The 13,734-nt window shown below is 44.8% G+C and overlaps 1 protein-coding gene across 2 annotated transcripts in view; it reads left to right on the top strand.

The window, feature by feature from the left end:
- LOC103225124 (argonaute RISC component 1) overlaps positions 1-13,734 on the top strand; it is a 46,840-nt gene extending 33,106 nt beyond the window's left edge. For both annotated transcript variants that reach the window (XM_007979428.3, XM_037997039.2), the window contains exons 16-19: positions 1,425-1,559; positions 2,154-2,255; positions 3,190-3,389; positions 3,632-13,734. In XM_007979428.3, the coding sequence (XP_007977619.1) occupies positions 1,425-1,559; positions 2,154-2,255; positions 3,190-3,389; positions 3,632-3,740 (546 nt within the window). In that variant the 3' untranslated portion in view covers positions 3,741-13,734. The remainder of the gene's footprint in view (positions 1-1,424; positions 1,560-2,153; positions 2,256-3,189; positions 3,390-3,631) is intronic.

Below are 13,734 nucleotides of genomic sequence, written 5' to 3'. Positions count from 1 at the left end.
ATTTAATGCTTTACAATAGTCCTATGGAATAATAGTGTATTTACATTTAACAGATGAGAAAACAGGCTTGGAAATGTTACAGGATTCTTCAATGTCATCAAAGCTAATTAGGAGTGGAACTGGGATTCATACACATTGGTCTGATTCCATAGTTTATGCTCTTAACTGTTAGGCCCAGTTTCTTTTATTCTTTTTTTCTTTCTTTTTTTTTTTTTTTGGCGGGGACAGAGTCTCACTCTTGCCCAGGGTGGAGTGCAGTGGTATGATCTCAGCTCACTGCAGCCTCTGCCTCCTAGGCTGAAGTGATTCTCTTTTCTCAGCCTCCCAAGTAGCTGGGGCTACAGGTATGAGTCATCACATCCAGCTGATTTTTGTATTTTTAGTAGAGCTGGGGTTTCACCATGTTGGCCAGGCTGGTCTCAAACTCCTGACCTCAAATGATCCACCCGCCTTGGCCTCCCAAAGTGCTGGAAATACAGGCGTGAGCCACGGTGCCTGGCCATTATGCCCAATTTCTAAGTCATCCAGTATTTTCTAAAATATCAGACACATTTATCATATCACATATCTGTTCAGAAATATCTAGTGGCTTCACATAGCTTTGGGTTAAAATTCAAATTGCTTAGCAAAGCAATCAGCAGTTATTAAGCCCTACTAGGTTTTCTATGCTTTTACTTAATTGTCTATCTTAGTCTTCATAACAGCTTTGTGAAACAGGTCTTAGTAACATTAACAGATGTGGAGAAAATGAGACTTAGTGGAGTTGAATAACTTGCCCAATGTAATACAACTAGTTAAAGCTTGGATTTAAGTCTAATTGATTCCAAAGTCTATCATTCTGTACCATACAGTTTTGACCCTCTATATCTGACATCCATGGCCATAGGAAACTATTGCCTATGATTATTTACTTCTAGCTTTTCCTTTAGCTAGCCCATTTTCTAATAATCCTGCTTGCTTTGTAGGACTGAATTCACCTACTCTCTCTGCACCCATTATGGAGCTGTATGTCTGCTCTTCTCTGGTGGTCCACAACCTGTCTGCTCTTGGAGCCCAAAAGAGAACTCTCATTAGCTGCCTGATCCTGAGTGAAACTAACTTTGGGCATTGTAATTTTAGTGATTTCTCTGTGAACCTTGGTTCTGTGTCTTGATATTAGGTCTCTTTATACACAAGAACCAGATGTTTGTTGTCTTCTGATGCCAAGCCTCCTGGCCAAGGTTTTATAGGAACATATTAAGTGAACTGAGTATAAGGCTGCTTTTGACAAGAAGGGCCTATCATCTCTAATTGTTGAGCATCAGCATATAAAGGGAGACTGAGCCAAAAGCTATATTACAAGTGGCAACTCCTTAGTTCAGAAGGGTATGTGAACTCAAGAGGAACTGTGTGTTTCTTTGTGTCCCTCTCCATTTTGTGCCTAGATACTCCACTATGAGCTACTGGCCATTCGTGATGCCTGCATCAAACTGGAAAAGGACTACCAGCCTGGAATCACTTATATTGTGGTGCAGAAACGCCATCACACCCGCCTTTTCTGTGCTGACAAGAATGAGCGAGTGAGTGAGGGACTGAGACCTCCCATCCCCTCCTTCTGTCTCCCTTATCTTAATAGAGAAGAAGCCCTTGAGATAAAGGCTGGGGATTTAGTCCTTGTCCTGTCCATCCTCCCTGGCCCCTTCCCTCCTCCTAGCTCTTGTGGTCCTTCCTCTACCACTGCCTTCACTAGTGTCCACCTCCTCCCCTCCTTCCCTTATACTTCCTTTCCCTCCTCCTAGCTCCCTGGCCTAGACCCCATATATAGACCAGCTCCCAGAGAAGGGAAAGGGAACTACCATTTATTGAACTCCTCCTATGTGCCAGATACTGTACAAGGCGTCTTCCTCACAGCAACCCTGTGAGGTAGGTATTATTATTATCTCCAGTTTAACCTCAGAAAGGTTAAATGACTTGCTAAGATCATACAGCTAATAGGACTTGAACATAGGTCTGTGTGACTTTAGAAGCATATTATTTTAAGATTCAGTACCCTCTGGGAATAGCAACTTTGGCTTTGTTCTTGGGATTTTGGTGAAGTCAGAGTAGAATTGAGCCAGGGTCCTAGTTAGGGCCAGGCAGGTCTTGGGATCTTGGTTGTGTTTGTCTCTATACAGATTGGGAAGAGTGGTAACATCCCAGCTGGGACCACAGTGGACACCAACATCACCCACCCATTTGAGTTTGACTTCTATCTGTGCAGCCATGCAGGCATCCAGGTAGCTGGGCTATATCTTGGGGTTCCAATGGGTCAAAGATGAATTGTTTATTCACATTGCCTCTAGAATATATCAGTCATCACTGAATGACATCCAAATTATGTTCGTTTGCTTTGTTTTGTTTTGTTTTGTTTTGAGGTGGAGTCTTGTTCTGTCCCCCAGGCTGGAGTGCAGTGGCACACTCTCAGCTAACTGCAAACTCTGCCTCCTGGGTTTAAGCGGTCCTCCTGCCTTCCTGCCTCAGCCTCCAAAGTAGCTGGGATTACAAGCATGCGCCACCATGCCCAGCTAATTTTTTTTTTTTTTTTTTTTTTTTGAGACAAGAGTCTCGCTCTGTCGCCCAGGCTGGAGTGCAGTGGCGCGATCTCGGCTTACTGGAAGCTCTACCTCCCGGGTTCACGCCATTCTCCTGCCTCAGCCTCCCGAGTAGCTGGGACTACAGGCGCCCGCCACCACGCCCGGCTAATTTTTTTTGTAGTTTTAGTAGAGACGGGGTTTCACCGTGTTAGCCAGGATGGTCTCGATCTCCTGATCTCATGATCCGCCCGTCTCGGCCTCCCAAAGTGCTGGGATTACAGGCGTGAGCCACTGCACCCGGCCTAATTTTTGTATTTTTAGTAGAGACAGGGTTTCACCATTTTGGCCCCGCTGGTCTTGAACTCCTGACCTCAAGTGATCCACCCGCCTTGGCCTCCCAAAGTGCTGGGATTACAGGCATGAGCCATTGTTCCCAGCCAGGACTGCTCTCTTAATAAGCCCTGAGTACACTTGCAGGTTGCCTTTAAAAAGAGTGCTTTATGACATTGGTAGTTTTGCGTCTGCCTGTTCATGGGTGAATTATCTACCCAGCCGTATTCTTAATAGTGATCCTGTTCCCCTATTATCAGCCATCTCCTCTGCTCAGCCTGGGACCCTCATCTTCCTATCTTCCCAGGGCACCAGCCGACCATCCCATTACTATGTTCTTTGGGATGACAACCGTTTCACAGCGGATGAGCTCCAGATCCTGACGTACCAGCTGTGCCACACTTACGTACGATGCACACGCTCTGTCTCTATCCCAGCACCTGCCTACTATGCCCGCCTGGTGGCTTTCCGGGCACGATACCACCTGGTGGACAAGGAGCATGACAGGTGAGACCTGGGATCAGGTTGGCCTCCTTTTTGCTTCAGCCTGTTGTGCCAGATCTTCTCAACTTTCCTTGGGTAGAAGGAAAGGAGTGCTGTCCAATTTGGTGTCATTGGGCTCGTCTGCCCAATCCTGGGTTGGGGTTTTCTCTTAAGTTGGTATGGGAATTGGCATCCCAGGGCTGGGTGAGGGAATTAGCAGCAGCTCAGTTCACCAGGAAGGACTTCTTTCATTTTTTCCTTTTCAGTGGAGAGGGGAGCCACATATCGGGGCAAAGCAATGGGCGGGACCCCCAGGCCCTGGCCAAAGCCGTGCAGGTTCATCAGGATACTCTGCGCACCATGTACTTCGCTTGAAGGCAGAACGCTGTTACCTCACTGGATAGAAGAAAGCTTTCCAAGCCCCAGGAGCTGTGCCACCCAAATCCAGAGGAAGCAAGGAGGAGGGAGGTGGGGTAGGGAGGAGTGTAGGACGCCTTGTTTCCTTCTGTAGAGGTGGTGTAAGAGTGGGGAACAGGGCCAGCAAGACAGACCACCAGCCAGAAATCTCTGATATCAACCTCATGTCCCCCACCCCTCACCCCATCTTGTCACATCTGGCCCTGACCCCAATGGACCAAAAGGGGCAGCACTGGTGCCCACCATACACACAGGTGTCTCATGTGACTCACAGTGCTAAAGACTCATGCTTGACAGCTTGGTAAGGTCAACTCTGTAGCCCTGCAGACAAAAGCTGGTTAGGTTTGGGTTTGATACTTTAGATGGGAAAGTGAGGGGCTTGAGAAAGTGGGTGGGAGGAGGGAAGGATTTTTTAGGAGCCTTAATCAGAAAAGGACTAGATTTGTTTAAGAAGAAAAATGAAACCAGACCCAGATCAATATTTTAGGATACTAGATGTTTTAATGGGTTCAGAATCCAGTTTGTAGGAAGATTTTTTAATGGTTTTGGTTGCTCCTCCCCCAGCTGCCACCCCCCGTTCCCCTTGTCCCTCTCTGTCCACATTTTCTGCCCCACCTTACTTCTCCTCCCTGACAGACATCCAGCCCCTAGTAATACTTAAGGCACTATGGCACTTAGCTTTGAAGTGACACGACCCTGTCTTCCTTCCGCCCGCTGGTGGGTAACCAGTGCCTTCCCTGTAACGGTAATGCTGCAGAACTGCAACCTTTTGTACCTTTCTTTGGGGAATGGGGTGGGGGTGGGAGAGGAGGTAGATGGGGAAGAAATACCCCAGACCCAACAAACCTCCAGCCAGAAAGCCAGCTATTTTGCATTTGAAGGAATCAACTTCCTCATTCATTGAGCTTTTTAAAAGATCACAACCTCAAGATGGTTAAAATCCATTGACATTTGCACTTTCAAACATGACAAGTCTTGGAGCTGCTGAGATGACTGGCCCCTGGCCTTTCCACTTATGCCTCCTTTTCTCCTTGTTCCTCCTACCTCCCACCCCACCCAGGTCTGGAGTTACTTTCATAGCATTTTTCACTCTTGGCTTCTTTTCTCCCTTGATGGTCAAGTCTCTTGTGTTTCAATATTTCTTAACTGGGGTGTCTTATAACAAAAAACTCTTAGGTCTAAAATGAGAAAAAAGAGAGAAAACAAAATGTTATTTTTATACCATAACTTGAGTGTATTGCCAAAATTTGGAAATCCTTCCCATGCCTGATGAGTTTATATCCCGGAAACATTGAGCCATCAGAATGAACTGTGTACCTGATTTGTTCTCTGACCTGGCTAGGTAGGGAGGGGGTGGTTATCACCCCAAGATGGGGTCCGGGCTCCATCCTTCCTCTGTGCAGATAATACCTTTCTCTTGCTGTAGCCTCCCTCCTCTGCACTGTCCTGCACTCTTTCTTGCAAGTGCATCTTTTTCCTTCCTCTGGACTGTCCTCTGACCCTTTGGCTCATCCTAGATTCCAGTGTGTCCTGTGGACAGGCTGGGGAATTTTGCTGCTCCCTATTGCTTCTGTTTACACAAATGAATTTTTCCTGGTTTCCCACTAGGGCATGTGAGTGGGTGGCATGAGCTTTTTTTTTTCTTTTTGTCTTGAGACATGGGGTTTGGCTGTCTTGCAGGACTGGAGTAGGTGGTGGTTCTAGCTTGGTCTCTGCTGGCCTTGAAGCAAGCATCCCCCCCTGCCCCTTTTCCTTGACTGTTCATTTTTTTCCTGCCCCACCGCTTGGGATGGGGAGTTGCAACTTCAGTGTGGAATTTCCTCTTTTTGAGGAGCCTGGGTTTGGATCTATCTGATCTGGTGATGAAGCCATGATTACTTTAGACCTAGCCCAGGCTTGGAGGCCAGCTGGAGGAAGGAGGGTCTAAATCCTGGCCTATAGAGTTAGAACTACTGTTTCCTCAGCTGCCCTTGTATGACCGGGATTTGCTATGCAAAACAATCTGTCCCAGGTTCTGTTCCGGTTGGCTACATTGTTCAGCAACTCACAAAACGTAGCACAAACATTCATTATGGAGAAAGCATCAGGACTGTTGAGTAACTCCTCCTTTTTACTTTTTTCCTGCTGGCTACAGCATGGGGTGCCCTATAGGCACAAGCCCAGCTGAAGAACAGAATGGAGGGCTCTGGGAGGAGGCAGCTCACTGGAGAGCCTACATTCCTTACACAAGTGCCTAAAGAGAGTGATGCTAACACTCCATCTGCCCTGTCCATTGCCTTCATATACAGTCTACTTCGTGTTCTGTCACCCTTTGGGGAGGGGAGCTCTTCTGGGACAGTGGGCTCTGCATGTTCTCTACTTGGGTACATTTTGGGGCTAGGATCAGGGCACTATTCCTGGAGGGTCCAGTCATTCACCAGCATTTGCAAATGTCCATAGGGAGCAGGTAGCAGCCTCTACTCCCAGCAACAAGTTTGTGTTCTCTCCTTTTCTCTCTTTGCCTCACTCTCTCCAGTTGGTTATCAGCTAGGGCTTGAAATGCATTTTTAGCCCTTTGGCATGGCATATGCCATTCAAGAAATAAAAAAGCAAGAGAATCAGCTTTGGGCAATGACAAGAAATGACTTCTTACTCTGATTTTTTTGTAAAAAAATAATTTTTGAGACTTGAAAAATAACCCTGACCTTGAGGATTATTCTTGTTTGAAAGGTGGTGGATGCAGATGGAGAAGTGGTGTTGGCAGCAAGCTTTGGCTCATGTGGATTTGGTTTAAGTGGTGCTTCTTACCCAAGCTTCAAGGAAGTGCTTGGGGGACCCCCAGCCTCATCCTCTTAGATGGGTCTCTTTCTCCCTTTGTACCACTGTTTTGCCTTCCTTTTCCTCTTCTCTTTTTCCCTGGCTTCCTTTCCCTTTTCTACTATTCACTCTGCTTGCTTGCTGGCCGGCCTGCCTGCCTGCCTGCCTGCCTGCCTATGTGATGATGAAATCTCTGCATGGCTGCAATGATCCCACTGTTAACTGGCAAGGTCAGGCTTAGCTCCTTGACTGCAGACGACCAAGAACCTGTTCCCCAAGCCCAGAGATGTTCACCTGGGCTGGACTGCCCTCAAGCTTATACTAGAGAAGAGCAACTGACCTGCTCAACTTGTGTGAAGTCAGGAGGGTTTCTGGCATTTTCCATACCTGTCCACTCCTTGGAGCTGGTTTCTCTCATTGCTTTTACTAAATCTGGTTCTTTTTCTCTTTACCTGGGACCTGCCTTTTCTGTGATTGTCTTAGGGTTGAGCTACTTGGGTATCCTGGGATTGAGTGTTAGGGGATGGACATAAGGGAAAGAGTGATGAGAAGAGAATGGAGAGAATTTGAATAAAAGGTGGGAAAGGAGAGAGCCCTGTTCTTTGATTGTTTATCCAGTCCAACCTGATCCATTAGGGATTGAGGTGCTACACTGGCCTCCAGGGATAAGCCTGGGGCTATTGTTGCTGGGAACTTAGACTTAACATAAAGCCGAAGAAGAAGGTACCTAGAATTTTGAAACTTACCTAAAAAGCTCCTAATGCCCACCTGCTAGATAGCTTCTCTGTGGCCTCCTATTTAGCTAAGCAGCAGTGTTTTTGGATACTTCTCTTCTGTTTGTGAATAAGGCCAGCACTCAAGATGGGCAGACAAGGGCATACTATTAGCTGGCCCATAGGATATCTGTAAGGCTGGTGGGACAATTTTGGACCTGGAATCCTGTGAACTAACAAGGTTGGAAGTTTCTTCCCCTTCAGGGTAGAAAAATCATCTCAAACTAGCCAAAAGGCAGTTTTGGAAACTACATTGGGGGAAGTTATTTTTATTTATATATGGGGCCTAGGCCAATCCAGGATGGTAGCTGGAATACCTTCCTTCTTAAAATCTGATCATGGCAGGGATATGCAGGGCACTTTTTACTATTTGGCCTTCTAAGCAGATTGGGAAGGAGGTATTTTCTGGTTTTCTCTTTCCTCCAACTTAATAGGACTTGCCTTCTCCCTGAGCAGGGAGAGAGGCTGGGTTGGTGCTCTCCCCTTACTCTACTCATACTGACTTAGAACCTCTGGCTGCTGTTTGGGCATCCAAGAAAGGGAGGGGAAGGAATGAGCTAAAAACAAAACAGAATGAGGTGGGAAAGGGAGATTTCCTTCTCTACAGAGGAAAATAGGAAACCCTCCAAGAATTGTGCAAGTAAAGACATTCGTCAAATGCACTGAGTCCCTTGGTGTAGTAGCAATAAGGAAAAATGAAATTACTTTCCTGTGCACACAGTCCAGCCTAATTGGTGCGTGATGTTGCACTTAGCAGCCATGTGGTGGGCATGTGTGACTACTCTGGGTTTCACTTTAGTTTCTAAACTTTTTATCCCTCTCAAGTCCAGCATGGATGGGGAAATGTCTCTGGATCCCCACAGCTGTGTACTTGTTTGCATTTGTTTCCCTTTGAGACTTGTGTTTGTGTCCTGCTTTGAGCTGTACCTTGTCCAGTCCATCGTGAAACTATCCCAGCAGCTGTAATGTACAGTTCCTTCTGAAGCAAGCAACAGAAGCAGCAGCAGCAGCAGCAGCAGCAGCAGCACAATTCTGTGTTTTATAAAGACAACAGTGGCTTCTATTTCTGAAGTGCGGTCTTTCTCTTTTTTTCCTACCAGCAAAACAAACTTTTGGGACTGATTACATCTCTAATAGATTTTAGGTGAGAATAATACTGTAGATTGTTATGCAGAAATACTTCACAGGGCCTCCATTTATTCTTCATTCAACAAACATGCAAAGCACTGTGCCAGCAGTATTTTGGGGAGGGCAGGCACAATTCAAAATGAGGAAAATAGTGTCTGTCTCATTAAGGGAATTAAGTTTGGTGGGGGATATGACTAGCCAACCGGTCCCCTGGCATAGGAGAAAGATAATGAGGGAGTAGAATAAGACTATAGCAACGAATATAGGGAGGAAGGGACAGATTTGAGAGACAAGAGATAGAATTAGTAGGACTCGATGGCTGGTGGGAGAAGACAGGAGTAGAAGTTAGCTCCCAGGTTTCTCCTTGAGCATAGGAGTGTGTTGGGACATTCTGCCAGTCAAGATGGGGGTGGCAGGGGGAGACTGTAGAAGGAAGGTGGGGAGTTTTTTGAAGAAAGACAATGTTGTATAGACTGAGTTTTGAGGGTTTTTGGGGGCAATAAGGGTAAGGTGTCCAGTAAACACAGGTTGGTGCTCAGGTAAGACTGTAAAACTGCATTTATAGATACGGGAGTCATATAGATGGTAGTTAAAGCCATAGGCATGAACAAGTTAGCTTAGAAAAAGAGAAGAGAAACATAATATACAACCCCCTAAGAAACTCAGTTTAAAGGATGGGGCGAGGAAGCAGATCTTAAGGTGACAGATCACTGGTAGAAAGCTTGTGGGTTTTTTGTTTCTTTGTTTAACCAGTTTAGTGAGGTAGGAGAAGAAATCAGAGTAGAAGTTTCATGAAGGGTGTGATTAACAACATGAACTGCTGCAGAGAAGGAGTTCTTTTTTTTCTGTGTGTTTTACCTTTCTACTCTCCATCTGTTGGGGATCTTATAACTCTATAACTTACTTAGGTTATTCTCCAGTATTTCTTGAAAATGAGCATTGGAAAAACCAATTCTAAAATGGCTAAGACTAGGACTTTCAAGTTCCCCACAACTACCACCAATTAGGAGATAATTGTAAAAGAATAAACAAAACCTAATTTTGTTCCTAGCCAATATTATAAACTGTGTTCCAGTGTACTAGATAATAGTAGAATACTATATTTATTTCCATAACTTGTCTTCTTTAGAGCCTGTGAACTCCTAGGAGCAGAAGCTATATTCTCTTCATTTTTGTCATCTCAGGGTCATGGCATATACCAACGGATCAGTATGTGCAAATAGAATTGAAATAGGCTAGTAGTCTGTAGTTTATGAGTATGGGCTGGGTGGGCAGCGGATCAAGAAGTGATAGGAGTACACAGGATGAACTCAGAATTCCTGAAATCTTCAGGTAAGCAGATACTTAACCAGATTATCATTGTCTTTTCCCACTCACCCCAAATTGGAGGTTTTATGGTTTTGTACTTTAAGCTGGTGGTATAATTGTCAAGCATGTAAATTCTGGCATTCTTCCTGGTACTGCTAGAGCATTGTTATTTCAATGCATGGGGGTAAGAAGGCTCAGAGAAGGATTCTGGCAGAGGGCCCAGTGAGAAATCATCAGTGGTAGCCAGTGTGTACATACGTGGACCTAACATTCCTCTGGAGGCCAAGTGTTGTGAATTGGCCTGTGGCTATCACCTGGCAGACTCCCTTGGGAAAAAGCCAGCCAGCCCCATGCTGCTTTTCAGCAGCAAGGGTTAGGGAGGTTGGTTGAACTTGAAGAGCAGAATAGACATGGAGCAGATTTTGCCCAGTTGAAGTAAGACAAATTTATGACCCCGAGTGAGGCAGAAATAAAGTACTTAGCAGGGGGAATGGGAGGATGATGATTATGGCAAATTTTGCTATAACCTTTAGTTTTAGAAAAGATTGATACTGAAAAGCCTTCAGGATTTGCCTGTGGTTGCTACTCAAGTTAAAAAAGACTGGGAGCCTGCATTGTTTGGTCCTGGAGCTCAAGGTTTTCAGTGAAGGCTTGTCCTGGCACCTCTGGGCATTCCTTTTCATTACTAGTTGAGCACCCTTCCTTCTGCTCTGTCAGTTGGCAAAATACTCTGGAGCACATTCTGGACTAGCAGTTGCCTTGAGGTAGTCAGGCTGGGTATTTGGTATCTCTTGGTGTAGCAGATCCCAGAATCTCATGGCAATTTGGATTTGGTGGCTAAAAGAAAGAGTTAGTGCAAGGAAAAGACTAGTTGGAAGTTCTGAGTCTGGGCCATCCTTAAGCTGCTGTCTACTGCTTGAATGGGAAGTAATGTTGAATTGGAAAATTAGCTCACCTTTTTTGTTTCTAGCTTTGCAGACATTTATTCCTGATGATAGGCTGAGAAATGCCTAGGCAGGCTTAGAAGGCACACAGAGCATGACAGAAGTACTCCGTCAAAGCAGCTGTGTCAAGAAGGAAGAGCTGGAAAAGTGGATTTGCTGGGGAATTAGGTGCATTTAGTTTTCCACTTAGGCACAAACTGCCTTCTCCAGTATATCATAGCATGGTTTTTTAGGCCTTTGTGGCTTACCCTGCAGGAACATACTATCCTGTTGTTCTGGACTGTAGCACCTTCACCACCATCCTCTTAGCAATGGTTTTTTGTTTGGGAGTTTTTGTGTTTTTTTTGGACAAAGTATAATATTGAGGGACCTTTTTAGGGAGCCTTTGATCCTTTGTCCCCATTTTCCAAAGGCAGGGAACTTTCCTCTTAAGAGACAGTGGGAACTTTTAGCCAGGTTTTTGGAAAAGGCCTGTGAGCTATTAATGAGAGTGAGCTGCAAAAGGAGGAAGGGTTTGTTTGGGTGCTTTGAAGTACTTGGCTAGGTGTTTTCTACAGTATCTTATACAATTGCATCTTAAAGCATCTTTACATGCAAAATAGTTTATCAGTTATCTTCAATTGCATATTACAAAATTCTGATTAAATTTTTCTTAAATAGGAAAACTATCATTTCATATGACAAGAAAGCCTAATTTAATGTTACTCCAAGGTTAGTTAATTCAGTGGCTCAGTGATAAGACCAAAGAATTAGTTTCTTGAAATCTTTTTGGTCTGCCATCCTCCATGTTGTTTATCCTCACGCCAGTTCGCCTCATGGTCCCAATATGGCTACTGTAATTCCGGGAAGGAAATGCTGACAGAACCATGCCTGGCAAAAGAGACAAATTTTTCCGTGTCCTTCTAAAGCAAGGAAGTCTTTTCCTGGAAGCTCCAGCAGATCCGGCCTCATGGCTTTGCTAGAAATGGGTCATCTCACTCCTGTCATTGGCAAAGCAAGTAAGATCATCCATCATGAGTGGCTTAGATGAATGAATTATCCTTTGAGTCACGTAGACTAGAAAGTCCAGTCATGTCTACCAGCAAGAAAGGAGATAAGGGCTATTGGATAAGCAGCGTCTGGTCTCAAAGGTACTTCAGCTTTTACAGATGAGAAACATGAATCTGAATGACTTTCCTAGGCTCACAGCAAGAGAGGGCCTTCAGTGTTAGCTGTATCTGTCCCTAAAGCCCAAGTTTTATATTGTATCTTGCTACAGTGTAAAGTAACTTACTTTCTACCTTGTGGAAACTGATGGTCTAGGAGAAGAGATTTGAACTCCGGTGCCCAGGTGACTCTAATCTTGGCCCATGTGAGAAGATTCTACTGAGTTGCTGTCCTCATCCAGTGATGTTTCTTGTCTCACACAAGAAGCCTAGGAGTAGAAAGTCCTAAGTGGAGTAGAATAATAGTGGCAGCAGGGAGGGAAGTGTGCACGGTGTGTCCCTGAGCCTGACTTACTGGGCAGGAACTTGGCGCTAAAGTGGCAGCTGGCCACCCTGTCTTTCCTGCATGCACTGAGTATTTGGTAGCTGATTATGCCTTTCCTTAGTGACCAGTGATATTGATCATCTTTTCATGTGCTTAGTTACTATCCCCATATCTTTGTTGTTCACATCTTTTACCCATCGTATTTGTTGTTTTTGAGACAGTGTCTCACTCTGTCACCCAGGCTGGAGTGCAGTGGCACGATCACGGCTCACTGCAGTTTCTGCTTCCTGGTCTCAAGCAGTCCTCCCACCTCAGCCTTCTGAGTAGCTGGGCTTACAGGCACACACTACCATGCTCAGCTAATTTAAAAAAAAAAAAAAAATTTTTTTTTGTAGCAGTTCGGTCTGATTATTATTGCCCAGGCTGGCCTCTCTCAGCTTCAAGCTATCTTCCCGCCTCGGCCTTCCAAAGTGCCGGAATTACAGGCATAAGCCACTGGGCGCAGCCTCTTTTACCTGTTTCAAAATTGAGTTTTATTGAGTTGTAAGAGTTCTTTATTCATTTTAAACACAAGTCCGTTGTTGGTTATATCTTTTACATCTATTTTTCCCAGTCTGTGGCTTGCCTTTTCATTTTGAAGAGCAAAAGTTTAAAATTTTGTGAATTTATTAAAGCTCCATTTGTTGCTTTTTTCTTTTCTAGTTTATACTTTTGTGTCATATTTTAGGAAACTTTGCACTGGGTATTTGATGGCTCCTGAGGAGGTTCAACTTTCAGAGGGCACTGATTTCTCTGCACCTGAGATTTTGTACTATTTCTGTATTTCTTTCTTCTTAAAGAACAGCCAGTGTCACCAGGTATGAGGGCAGAGTTTTAGCTTGTTTGCTGAGCCCCATTCTTGAAGCTTATTTATTTATTCATCTATCTATCCATCCATCAATCCAACAAATATACTGAATGCTGCTGTGTGCCAGGCACTGGCACTGTTCTAGGTACTGGGGCAATGGGAGTTAAGGTAATACCCAATGACCCTGCTCTGTACCCTTAAGAGCAGACTCAGTTGGGAATGAGTTATCCAAAAATAGGGTGTACATGTAGTCAGGAGAGAGCCTCATACAGCTTTGCCTTTGGCAGAATCCTTCAAACCTCTTTGTCTTCCTACTTCTTGATATTACAAATCATGAGCCTTTCATATGCGTTCACTCTAAAGAGGTGGGTTCCTGGATAGCAGAAGTAGATAGAAAGGCATCACTGACATTTATTGAGATGGAGTGAATCAGAGGGTGTAAATTCTGCTCCATCAATGTCGAAAAAGACTAGCCGATCTCAAGGGTTCATCACTGTCACCATGTCTATTGTCTATTCTGGAAGAAGCTGAAGAAGTCTGCCTTTGTTTAGGGAACCAGTTCCAGAATCAGAGGGGTTGAGGATATAAAAGACCCTTGCACAAGAGTTGGTATTTACCCTGTCAGATGCTGCTACCAAGATTTGGATTGTGTACAGTCGAGGATTAAAAATGACTTTTAAGATGCA

Source organism: Chlorocebus sabaeus, chromosome 20 (assembly GCF_047675955.1).
Source record: "Chlorocebus sabaeus isolate Y175 chromosome 20, mChlSab1.0.hap1, whole genome shotgun sequence".
Lineage (NCBI taxonomy): Eukaryota > Metazoa > Chordata > Mammalia > Primates > Cercopithecidae > Chlorocebus > Chlorocebus sabaeus.
Note: the sequence above shows the minus strand (reverse complement) of the source record. Positions and strands in the feature narration are given on the sequence as shown.